We start from the raw sequence: 12272 nt of genomic DNA, 5'->3' as shown, positions 1-12272 counted from the left end.
GGAGAAAGTCAGAAATTCTGGGAGGCGCAGATTCCTGTCCCAAAGGGTCATTAGGATTCTTTACACCTCCACTAAACCCCACAGCCCCCACTCTAGCCCCAAACTCACCTTCACAATCATGGCACCTAAATAGTTTGTTTATTTAAAAACACTCTTTGGAAGGGTCCTGGGTAGGGCGAGCAATGACCTTTCTTCACCCCCAGCCCTGGCAGGTGTTCTTTGAAGCTCAGCCCACCCTCATACACCACCCCCCCCACTGGGGTACACCTCACATGGAAGCCAGAGCTGTTGTGGCCCTCAGAGCTCAGAGCGCTTGCCCCAGCTTCGAGGGCTGAGGCACCCTGGGATGAGGGTTCCGAGGTGGCTCCAGTCTTGGGGTGGCCCCTGGGTCTCCATGAAGCAAGGAGGGCAGCCCCAGCCTCTAGAGCTTATCTGGCAGGACCTGCAGGCAGAGGGGAAACCAGGCTTAGCAAGGAGCTTGGGAGCGGCCAGCACCACAGAGCAAATGAGGAGGCCCCAGTTCAGAGCCTGGCCCTACCACTTTCAGCTGGGTGACCTTGGGTAGGCTACTGCCCCTCTCTGGGCAGTGGTTTTCCCGTCTGAGAAGTTATCTATCCATCCCCTGGGATGTCCTGCAGGTGATGCTCTTGGCATAGGGCCAGCATGCAGGAGGCGCTCATACGTGCTACCAGAGTGCACGTATGTGCATTCATTCTTGAGGATGACATTCCCCTCTGGGCATTTTAAAGGGGTGGTACACTCTTACTAAGCTAAGGGCCACGGGGCCAGGCATACAGTAGGTAAATGCTGACAAGAGATGGAGGAAGGGGCTGCACCTCAGTAACTCTAAGGCTGAGGGTGGGGGGCCCACGGCTTGTGGCCACCAGGAGGGGCCCTTGTCTGCCCACCCACCTGGGCCCCCCTTACCTCTCGCCGCGCCCCGTCTGCCCGAGGGCAGGATCCCCTCGTCCTGTGCTTGGAAGGAAGGAGGCAGTGTCTGGGGGCTGCGGACCTACCTCCCCAGCCCATTCACCCGCCCTGGCCCCACCCCTCCACCCCTCGCCCGGGGGTCCCTCCTTCCTACCTGGTTGCGGGTCTTATGTGACTTCTGCATCCAGGCGCGCCACTGGTCGTAGAGGCGGAAGCTGAGGTTTGAGCAGTACGCGTGCTTCTTGAGCCAGCCCAGAAACTGCTTGAGCTCGCGCCGTACCGGCCCCGAGCTCGGCTCGCCGCCCCGCGGCTCGCACGCCCCGCCGCCCGGGCCCGGGCGCTCTGATGGGGCGGAGCGGCAACGTCAGGGCGCGCCCGGCAGAGGGCGCGCGCCAGCGGGAGAGGGAGGTTCCACCCAGCCGGCGGGACTGCGTTCCCCTTGGGCAACTCCCTCCCTGTTTCTTTGGGACCCGGTCCTCCCCACGGTCAAGCACAGCAGCCCAGCTGCGCCCCCGAGGAGATGGGGGCAGGGGAAGGAAGGGGCTCCTCCTCCACATCTCCTCCTGGAAGCCAATTCCTGTGGCCTGAGCCAGGTGTGAGTGGAAGTGGAGGGAGGGAGGAGAGGGGCCAGGGCCAGAGGGATGAGATTCAGAGAGAGCAGGGGGCAGAGGAAGGAAGAGAGAGACGCTGATGAGAAAGAGCTGGAGAGACAAGGACAGGCAGGCAGGGATTGAGAGATGGAGGCAAGGAGATATAGGGACAGTGAAAGCAGTTGGGGACAGCCAAGGAGATGCAGAGGGTCGCAAGATGGAGATATGGAGAGAGCCAGAGCAGTGAGGGACAGAGACCCTGGGGATGTAGGGACACAGGAACCAAGAAAGGCAGAAAGATAGAAAGAGAGCGACAGAAAAATGAAGGGAGCCAGACAATTCGAGGTGACTCTGAAGGCAGGGGACAGTCCCCAGGACAGGCCTGAGAGTAAGAGCCGGGAGGGCCAGGTGGGAGGCTGGCCTGTTGGTCCAGCCGCTGGCCGCAGCCAGCCCTGAGCAGCCTGAGCAGGCCGGCGGATAAGGACATCGGCCTCACGTCATAAATAACACCGGGGACCTGCTGACAGGCCCTGGCACAGCCCCGGCCCCCACCGCCCCTGCCGGCCTCCCCCAGCCTCCCTAGCCTCCCAAGCGGACGCAGCCGCCTGTTGGCTCCCGTGCAAGAATCGCAGGTGCTGGGCACGAGCAGGGGCCAAGGCTCAGGCCCCTCCCGGCTGTGCTAGCTCCCGCCCACCCCCGAACCTGAAGGGGCCCGGGAGGGGGGCTGGGGAACTGGTTGGAGTCCTGTTCTGCCACTCCCTGATTCTGGGACCCTCTCTGGGCCCTGGTTTCCCCATCATCCCAGGAGCGTGAACCTGGATTTCTGGGGAACTGAGTTCATTCAGATCACTGTTTGACTTTAGGGGCTGGCTGAACCTATTGGGGTCTTGGTGTCCTCATCTGAGAAAAAGAAGCCTCCTCCCTTGGGTCAAACCATGGGGGGAGCAGGGATGGGTGCCTCAGTCACTATTACTTGCCAAATGCTTCGGTGGCACCCACCACGAGGACACTTAGTATAGGTTTTCTCATCTAAACGCACTGAGGCAGGCATGCTTATTGTCTCCACTTTCCAGATGAGGAAGTTGAGGCCCGACATACCAAGTAAGAATTCATACCATTTCACACAAGAGAGAAGGGAGGTCTGTGGGTTTAGATAAACCCCAGACAGCAAAGGGAATCAGGCCAGGCCCTTGATCACCCATCCCCCTAATTTGAACAGAAGGGCAAACCAAGCCTCTCAAAAGGAGAATTGGCAGCCCATCAGCCTTAGAATCAAGGGTCTCAAACTCACTGGCTCTTAGATGCTGGAGAAGGGGTACATGTTGGGGAACTGGGCCAGATGGGGATGGTGCAATGGAAGGGTGGGGGTCCTGACCTAAGGTGCAGCCTTTGCCGATGGGGGCTGTGGGGTTCTGGGGGTAACTCTGGCTGTGCCCTGTTACATTTTCTAGTCAGTTTTTCTAGAGAATCAAGGATATTTGTGTTAAAACTTAATGTTTTTAAAAGTCTGCATGGAGGTCAAACATTTTACCCCAAATGACAGGTCAAGAAAATAGATCCAAGGGCCACATTTGGCCCCCAGGGGGCCAAGAGTTTGAGACCTCTGATTTCTTGGAGGAAACAAGGAAAGTGAAGCCCAGGCTGGTTTGCTGGCTGGTCGGGTACCACCCAGCCCTGATGGGGTGCTCACCACTGCGGGGGGTGGAGGCGGCGGTGGGGTGGCTCCACTCGCTCCAAATCCCTGCTTTCTTGGAGCCATAGATGCCAAAAGGGTTGCAGCGTACTTGCACAAAGTAGACAGTGCCTGGCTTAAGGCCCGCCAGGCGGCAAGAGGTCTGGTTGCTCACGTCGTCCACCACCTGGGCGCCAAGGGCAGGGTCAGAGGCGGGGACAGGGGCGGTGGGGGGAGGAGCGGAGCTGGGGGGGCCAGGGGCGGGCACCTTCCAGTCCACGCTGTCCTCCACTCGGTAGCGGATCTGGTACTTGGCTTGAAAGAGGAAGTCCTTGAGCGCGGGCGGCGAAACCCAGCGCACGCTCAGCTGATCCTCCAGGCCCCCAACGCGGCTCACGTGCACGTCGGGCGGGGGGTCGGTGGTCACTAGGGGGGCGGGGTGGGGCTTAGTCACCGGAGTCTCCTTGGACCTGGCGGGCCCCTGTCTAGGTCCAAATACCAGGGCACGGGGCTTAGATGGCACCTGCCTCCGTTCTCCCCGCCCCCCCCCGCCCCCTTCAGGAAGGGTGGATTACATTAGATATTATTCGGGGAAAACACTCAGCACCTAGAAGCACTCAATTAATGTTAGCTGTTATCACCATTATTATCTGTGACAGGAGAAACATAATCCTATCTTCAGGGAACTATTTAAAAAGCAGACACTGCCTGGATGATGATATTATTATGATGATGATGCCCAGGAGATCAGGGGGCCCTCAGGCTGCCAGACCCCTGGGAAGAAGCTCCTCCTGACCCCCTCCACCGCCCACCCCCAGCTCCTACTTTACAAAGGACCTCCATATGACAGCTGGGTACAGAGGGACAACTGAGGCTTAGAACATGCCCACTGCAGCTTCAGGACTTAATAAAGAAGGAGAGCAGGAAGCAGGCTGGAGAAAGGAGTCCAAGCCTCCACAGGATCCTTCTGGGAGCCCCTTGGGCAGTAGGGAAGGCTGGCCTCTTCCCCTGAGGCCTTGGTGAGGGGCTGAAAGGGTTAAGGCACAGGCCTGCTAGGGGCTGAGAAACACCCTAATTAGATTAGGCCCAATTCTGCTCGCAGATCATCCATTTCCTGCCTCCCGCCTGCACCCCCCCAGCTCCAGGCTGCTGCTTCCTGGGGCGCCTCCCGACCTGGGCGCCCCCTTCTCAGCTCCCCGGGGGCCCCCTCCAGCACACCTGGGCTGCCGAGGGGGGAGGCAGCCAGGCCAGGTGTTCTCCACAGAGTGGGGGTATCCTGGCTGCTTCAGGAGGCTGGAGACCCATGGGTGGATGCCTAGCTCCTCCTCATCCCAACTAGCAGGGTCCAACCTCAGCTGAGCTGCAGCCACTGGCTGGGCTGGGGGTGGGGCCTGGAACCCCAGGTGGGCCAGGCTGGCCTTGCAGGGGGCCAGGCTCACCCACATCCAGGATGTCCAGTGTGAGCACATCTGAACGGGCTGAGCCCAGCCGGTTGGTGGCCTCCACCCAGATCTCATAGGGTGTGAAGAGAGCTAGGTCCTTGGGGATGTGGCAAGAGTGAGGTCCCACCGTGTGGTACTCCTCACACGTGTTGTCTTGCCCGTACCACCTGCAGGGGGAGAAGGGGAGGAGGACATGTGAAGGTCCCTTTGGGGTCCCAAACCTCCCCATGGCAGCCCCGTCGTGCAGACAGGACACCAGGGCTCAGAGAGGGCGGGCTCGGCCAAGGCCACACAGCCAGGCTGGAACACATGTCACCCGAGGGCCACCACCAACCTCAGCTTGTACTTGAGGGAGTAGTTGGTGTGGAGGAAGGTTTCCCCGTGGGCCCCCGGCGTCCAGCGGCATGTCAGGTCCTTCATGTTCTTGGACCAGCAGCTGATGTTGAAGGGTTTCTCTGGGGGCACTGGGGAAGGGGGGAGTTGCAGGGGCTGAGGGTCTGGGCCAGCCATGGACAGGTGGAGGGAGGAGTTGCTGGCTGCCAGTGGGGGCTCCCACCGTGGAGTAGAAGGAGGATGGACAACATGGATGTTGGCAGGACCACCTGCATGGCTCTCTTGAAGATGGTGTCGGGGTGGGTCTCCAGGCTCTCATTCCCACCCCAGAGGCCCGTACCTCTCAATTTGTGCTGGTATGCCCGCTGTTCAGCCTCAGACCAGAGGGTCCCTGATTCGTGCCCCCTCTCCAGAGAGAGATGCTGCACCCGAGAGCTACCCCTGGGTATCCTGGTGCGGGGGGCACTTACAGCCAACATAGAGGCAGGAGCCGGCCAGGATGCTGCCATCACGGGCGTGGCACACAAGGTTGTCCCCCGACTGCTGCCTGGATCCGTTGAGGTTGGCCAGGGCAAGGGCCAAAGTGGAGGCGTTGAGCATTCGGGAGAGCTCGGGGGGCAGGCGGCGCCCGTTGAGGGTCCAGTAGAGGCCCTCGGCCGTGGCCCCAGATGGGTCCCCGTGCACTGAGCACGTGGCCTGCAGGGAGGAGCCGATGAGAAGCGTGGGGTCCTGGGGACTGATCACAGCCGTGTCTGGGGTCGGAGAGGAGCACCTGTCAGGACTGGGATGGAGCTACCCTGACCCCCCCCACCATTCTAGGTCCTCCAGGACTCATGGCAGTCCTGCAGAGAAGCCGTTTATGATTGTCCCCCATTTTACCAAGAAGGAAACTGAGGTTCAGTTAGGATAGGTTCAATTGGAATACCCCAAGATTGGTGGTAAAGCAGAGATTCAGCCCCAGGACTGTCTGATTCTACAACTCAGGTCCTTCCAAGCCACTTTCTCACTGACTTGCACAAGGCTTTCTAAGTGGTTTCAAACCTCACTCAGATCCAGGTAATTCTTGCTTTGCACATACTTCTGACAATCACTACACTCTGCTTTTTTTTTTTTTAAATCTCATTTCATTTTCTTTTTAACAATTGGAAATAACAGTTTGTGTGTTCTTTCTCTGATACCCCCAGAACCTCACCAATAGTAGATGTCTCTGTGGAGAAGAAAGCATTTCCTTTTTTTTTTTTGTCTTTTTGCCTTTTCTAGCACCGTACCTGCGGCATACGGAGGTTCCCAGGCTAGGGGTCCAATCAGAGCTGTAGCCGCCTGCCTATGCCACAGCCACAGCAATGCCAGATATTTAACCCACAACCTCATGGTTCCTAGTCGGATTCATTAACCACTGAGCCACGAAGGGAACTCCAGAAGGCATTTCTAAAAAGGGGTGCCATGACCCCTTACTAGAATCGCTTATTTTATGGATGAAAAAAGACGACAAGGCTCTGAGAGATCAAGTCCCTTGCAGAAGATCACCAACTAGAAGGGCACACTATTTAAACCAAGATTTGTCAGTCTCCAAAATTCTGCTCCTCACTGCCACTGGAACTGAAGGTGGATGTGGCAAGCTCTAGGCTCCCAATCCCTATCCAAAGTGACTTGCCATCAGCATGGTTTCCCTCTACTCAGTTTTCCCTTTTTTTTTTTTTTTTTTTGTCTTTTTAGAGCTACACCCAAGGGATATGGAGGCTCCCAGGCTAGGGTCCGACGGAAGCTGTAACCACTGGCCTACAACAGAGCCATAGCAATATGGGATCTGAGCCGCATCTGCAACCTACACCACAGCTCATGGCAATGCCAGATCCCTAACTCACTGATTGAGGACAGGGATCGAACCCGTGTCCTCATGGATGCTAGTCAGGTTTGTTAACCACTGAGCCGCAACGGGAACTGCAACTCTGTTTTCCTAATCTGAAAAATGGGAACAAGAAAGCTCACAGTCCTCGGGGCTGTTGGGAAGATTAGATGGGAAGTGACTTCCTAAACTGGGTTGTGCGCTGAATTGGGTGCTGGGCTCAGGGGCCTCTGGGATGCTGTGGTTGATGTCTCTCCTCCTGCCTGATGCTAGGGCAGCCCATGGCTTCCCCTTCTGAAGATTAGAACCTAAGAGGAATCTGTTTTGACCCAAGGGGAAACCAAGGCACAAAAGAGGGGGAGGGGATGCACAGTTCAAATCCCTGATGCCCCTCTGAGTCTCAGTCTCCTCATCTGGGAAGTGGGTACCATAGTATCAACCACATGGAGTTGTCTGAAAAGAGTGAAAATATTACTTTAAGGACAACACTGTGGGACTTTTAAGCCAGGCTGACCTGGGTTCGAATCCCACCAACTCACTGTGGAAGTTGACCTAGTCCCTTTACTAATCTGAGTCTTTGGGAGAGGATCTCTCCCTCCATCAGAGTGGTTGCAGGGTCTCATTCATTCATTTTTTTATTCATTCATTCATTCATTCATTTAAGGAGCACCTACAGTGTGCGGGACCTAAGGGCATAATGGTGACTGAGATACTCAAAATTCATGCCTTGTGGGCCTTGAATCCAAAGATGCAGCAGGAAAAAGAACAAATTAATATCTAAAAGATTAAATAGGTAGAATTTAATCATAAAGCATGAATCAGTGGTGACAGCTAAATGGCCCAGGAGGCCTGTCTGGGGAGGTGGCACTTGTACGAGACATGAATAAAGTGAAAAAAGGAGCCATGAAAATATATAGAAGAGAGTGTCCAGGTAGTGGGAGTGGCAAGTGCAAAGATCCTGGGGCAGAGGTGGTAGAAAATGAGGCCTGGGAGGTCAGCAGGGGCCAAACCTGAAGGGAGGGATTATTCCAGGATTCTTAGCGGGGGAGGAATTTATATTTTAAAAGGATCACCAGGCAGTTGTCAGAAGGGACTGCAGGGGGGCAGAGAGGCAGGAGTAGCCCAGCTTCCCTGGCAGCCAAGGACAGGGTGATCCTGGTCCCCTGGGAGGTCCCCTGAATGCCAGCAGCTGCCCTGTGCTGGCCCTTACTGCCCCAGATGGGCGAGGTGGGGTGGACACAGTTCCTGGGGCCGGCCCTGACAATTTTCCGGGGCAAACTTGGCTTGAGGGCCATGTCTTGCTGGAGCCTGGGATCGCAGTTGCGTTTGGGGCTTGGCCCAGGGCTCGCCGGAGGTCTCAGCGTCCGTGCGAAGGAGCCGGCTGAGCGGGCCAGAGCCGAGGAGGCGGGGGCGGCCGGGGGCGGGGGGCCAGGGGGCCGCCCCGGAGGTCCCAGGCAGCCAGCCGCCCGCTAATTCGGAATTCCTCCGGCATGAACTCGGGCGTGCCAGCGTCTCTGCCCCGGCCCACCCACTGCTTCCTGCCTGGGCCCCCCCAGCAGGGTGGGCGGCACAGCCAGGCCTGCCCGGACCCCAGGCCCACTGTCAGTCCTCCTGGGGTGGATCACGCCCCTTCTGTCCCCCACCCATCACCAAGGCCAGGCCAGAAAGGGGGCTCTTTGGGGGGTCCTGGCTGGGGGAGCACTGCCCCTCTGCCACACCCGCCTGGCCTGGGCTGGTGTGGCCTGCCTGCCAGCAGCTGCAGCTGCCCTCCCAGGGCTGGGCGGGGGACGGGGCGAGAGGGCAAGGCCAGGCGGGCCTGTCCAGGCCCGTCCCCCCACCCCAAGCTCCAGCGGGAAAGGTCAGAGGGAGGCCTTCTCCTCCTGGCACGTGGGTGCCAATCTCAGCTGGAGCACCTGGGCAATTGGCTTCCCCACCCCTGTTCTCAGTTTCCTACTCCACGAAATGGGAGAAAAATACGTTCTACCTGTTGGGGAGATTAATGAGGCGAGTTCACAATGTCCAGAGGGTCTAGCACATTGTGGTGCCCAGGGACTATTGGGATTAGGGTTCTTCCCAGCTCTGGGCTCCTGGCTGGCTGGTGCACTCCCTCCAGGCCTCCCCAAGTAATGCACCAAGCTGGGACCAGGATGCATACATTCCAGCCCCTGCGGCTAAGTAGCTGGAGACAGCCCACTGAGGTTGTGGTGAGGGGGGCCTTTGGCCTGGTTTGGGGGGGCCTCCTGTAAGGCTCCCCTAAGCATATCCCTGGGCTAGGCTTCTGGACAGCCCCCCCCCTCCGCTCCCTGACTCCCCACCTTTCCCGCAGAGCTGGGGCCTTTAAAAGTTTTTTCCTCTCCCCCTTCCCAATCTGGAGCCACTGCCGTTATTAAAAAGGAACACCATGTGTTTTAAAAGGGAAAAGTGTGAGATTCTCTGCAAGCAAGGCAGGAGGGTGGCCTCTATCCCAGGGTCCCCACAGGGGTCCCCATCTCCTGTCCTGCTGGTACCTGCAGACACTTTACGACCCACCCGCCTGCTGGTCAGGTGCTAAGACACACCGTAAGTAGAAACATATTGCCGAGGTGTGAGACTCCTTTATTTAATTTCTTCCCCCTTAAAGGAAAAAACACACGCACAACAATCCTCCCACTGCCACCACCTTTTCCTGCTGCTCTGCTGTCTGGGAAACAAAGCCTGCCACTGAAGGTGGCACTCACAGGTGCTGCCCATTGCCTGGCAGAACTGTCAGGAACCCCAGGAGGGCCCAGGACAGTCCCTCACCTGCCCAGGAGCCTTGGGCATGTGAGGCTTTCAGCAAGTGCCCCCAAAAAACCAAACCCTGCCCTTTCTGGCGGAGCACCGCTGGGAGCCTGCATATAGCTCTGGGCAGTGTGGTTCTACCTGGGGAGCAGGATATGCCCACCCTGATCAACTTGTATGCCTAGATGGGGTTTATGGAGTGATTGCGAACATTCAGGGCAGGCTGTGCCTGCGTGTGTGCCCTATGCTGCTTCCCCCCTCAGAAAGAGTGTGTGACCATGAGTGTGTGTGTCAGGGATGGAATGTGTGTGTGCGCGCGCCCCGATGGTGTGCGAATGTGCATCTGGGATGCAGTGTGCGCGCATCTGAGGGCGAGGGTGACGGGCCACAAGCCAGTGTGAGTCTTTGTGTGTCTCTGGGTGTGTCCCAGAGTGGGTCTGGATGTGGAGACGGTGTCCTGGCGGGGGTGTGCATCGGGTGGGGGACTGGAGAGTGCCGGAGGCCAGGAACTCCCAACTGGGCGGGGGTCTCAGCCTGCGGGGGTTCTGGGTTCCCCGTGGCTACCCTCCCCCCCACAAGACTAGGCCCGCAGTGCCCGAACTCGCTGGCTCCTGCTCCCTCTCCCTCTCACCCACTCTCTCACAAAGATTTCTCTCGCTAGAGTATCCCAGCCCGGCGCAGCGTGGCCGGGAACGGTTCTGAGCGTCGCCGGTGGCGGGGACTCCGCGGACCCCCGCGCGCGGGGTCCCGCCGGGGGAGGGCGGCGGCGCCGGCCCGCGGAGAGGCGCGTCCCCGGGGACCCCGGGCCGCGCGCCAGGCGGCCAGAGCGGGCCCCCTCCCGCCCCGCCTTCCTCACGGGGCTCATCCTTCTACCCGGGGGGGCCCGCTCAGGGCCGGCACCCAGCACGCCTACCGCGTGCGCCCCCGCCCGGGAGTGGTGGCAGATTCTGTTGCGTGCGCCCACCGCGTCCCGGCGTGCAGAGGGTCCCAGGCCGCGGCCCCTCGACCTCCCGGAGCCGAGTCGGGCGTCCTCCGCAGGGAAGCCCAGGTAAGAAGGCCTTGGTAGCGGAAGCCTTACCCTCGGGCCAGGGGACTTCGGCGCTTTGCACCCCACAGGTGAGGGCGCCCCGAGGGCCGCTCCGGGGGCGCCTTCCTTTGTTCCCGGGACGTCCAGGTGGCGCCCGCGACCCCTCCCCCCGCGGCTGCCCCCGGGGCGCACGCTCTCGGCCCAGGCGGGAAAAGGGGAGCACAGCGCCGGGTACTCACCGGCTCCTGATCCTGCTCGAGGCGCCCCGAGGACGCAGAGCAGCAGTAAAGGCAGCAGCGGCGGCGGCCGCCGCGCGGATTGGGCGGCGGGGCCCGGGCGGCCGGCGGGCATGGGGCCGGCGCTGCCGGGGGCGCGCGGCGGGCGGCAGCTGCGGCGGCGGCGCGGGACGCGGGCGCAGGCCGGGCGCGGGCTAAGCAGCCCGCACGTCGCTGGGCGCGGGCGCGGAGGCCAGAGCAAGTCTGAGCAGCCGAATTGACAAGGCGCTAATGCTCCGCTGGCCCCGCCCGGCCCCGCCCCCGGCCCGGCCCGGGGTGGGGGGGCGGGCGACGGGCCCCGCACCGGCCTCCCCGCCGCCCGCCCGCCCGCCCGCGGGCACTGCGAGCCCCACCCGTCCGGCCTCCGCCCCGCTGCTCACCGCACGCGCCCTGTCCCGCGGCCCCAAACCCTCTACTCTACACTTACCGACCTGGGACCTCGCTTTCCAACCCCGCCAGCTCTAGGCTCCCCACCCCCAGTCTGGGACCTGGCGCCCCCAGTCGCTTTTCCATACCCTTGCCCACTGCCCTGCACCCGGCTCTCAGCCGCTTGCCCCTTCAATGTCCCCTGCGGCCCCAAGCCCTGGCCGGCTCCTCCTCCCCCATCCTCTGTCTCGGCCCCCACCCCAACTCTGGCCCCGCCCCCCACCACTGAGCGGTCCCTGAGCCCCGCCTGCTCCCCTCTCCAGCCCCCTTTCCTCCCCAGGGGCCTAAAAGTCGCCCTTCCTCCTGCCCCAAGTCATCGGCTCTGGAGTCCCACCAGTCGGCCCAGCGCTCCCCCTCCCACTTCATCCCGCCTCTTCTGGTCCTCCCCGTGCAGCCTCGGCCCCAGGCTTTGCTGGAGGGAAGACGGAGAAAAAGCTGCAAGGCAAGGAGTCCCTGGACCTCACCCTGGCTCAGCTGTCCCCCTCGAGTGGGACCGAGCGGAGGTTCCGCGCAGGCACCCGGGGCCTCAGTAGGGAGTTGTCGAGTGGGCGGGGGGTCGGCGAGATGGGCCCCAGTGCGAAAGGGGACGGGGGCTTGGGAGGATAGCGTATGCCAGGCAGGAGAGATTTTCAGAAGGAAAGTGCTAAGGAGGCCCTCCCCCCCGCCACTCGCTGACACCCCCCCACGGAAAAATCCGCTCAGCGGCCCGCGGGTGGGGTGCGCCACGCAGTGAGTAATCGCTGGGGCGGCCGCCGCCTGCCGACTCCAGGTAACGCCGGCCGCCCCGAGCGACGCATAGTTTGTCTTCCTTTTTTTGCGCAGGGATCCTTCTCCGTGTTATTATTTTTGGCCACTGCTTGAGTTTTGGGACCCCTCCCGTCCCGGGCGCCTCCCCCTCCCCCCAGGTCCCCATCAGATTCGGGCGCCCAAGATAAAAGGATCCTGGCCCCTAAGGCCCGGGTGGAGGGGGA

General features: G+C 60.6%; 1 protein-coding gene across 1 annotated transcript; it reads right to left on the bottom strand.

Annotated features, from left to right (window-relative positions):
• Nucleotides 1-109: 109 nt before the first annotated feature.
• On the bottom strand, nt 110-11126 carry CRLF1 (cytokine receptor like factor 1). The gene is made up of 9 exons (XM_047776531.1): nt 10840-11126; nt 5438-5719; nt 4969-5098; nt 4632-4801; nt 3461-3618; nt 3211-3379; nt 1085-1272; nt 928-970; nt 110-442 (listed from the first exon to the last, which is right to left on the bottom strand). Exons 1-9 carry the CDS (start codon nt 10949-10951, stop codon nt 429-431), a joined length of 1266 nt encoding a protein of 421 aa, XP_047632487.1. The 5' UTR covers nt 10952-11126; the 3' UTR covers nt 110-428.
• Nucleotides 11127-12272: the final 1146 nt, after the last annotated feature.

The sequence above is a fragment of the Phacochoerus africanus genome, chromosome 4 (genome assembly GCF_016906955.1).
Source record: "Phacochoerus africanus isolate WHEZ1 chromosome 4, ROS_Pafr_v1, whole genome shotgun sequence".
NCBI classification, from domain to species: Eukaryota; Metazoa; Chordata; class Mammalia; order Artiodactyla; family Suidae; genus Phacochoerus; species Phacochoerus africanus.
The sequence above is the reverse complement of the archived record's forward strand: the minus strand, read 5'-3'. Positions and strand labels throughout refer to the sequence as shown.

Coding starts and splice junctions, on each gene's coding strand:
- CRLF1 (XM_047776531.1), bottom strand. CDS start 10,951: ATGCCCGCCGGCCGCCCGGGCCCCGCCGCCCAATCCGCGCGGCGGCCG. Junction 4,802..4,968: donor TCCCTCAAGTACAAGCTGAG/GTTGGTGGTGGC, acceptor CTCCCCCTGCAG/GTGGTACGGGCAAGACAACA. Junction 3,619..4,631: donor ACTGGACATCCTGGATGTGG/GTGAGCCTGGCC, acceptor CCGCCCCCCTAG/TGACCACCGACCCCCCGCCC.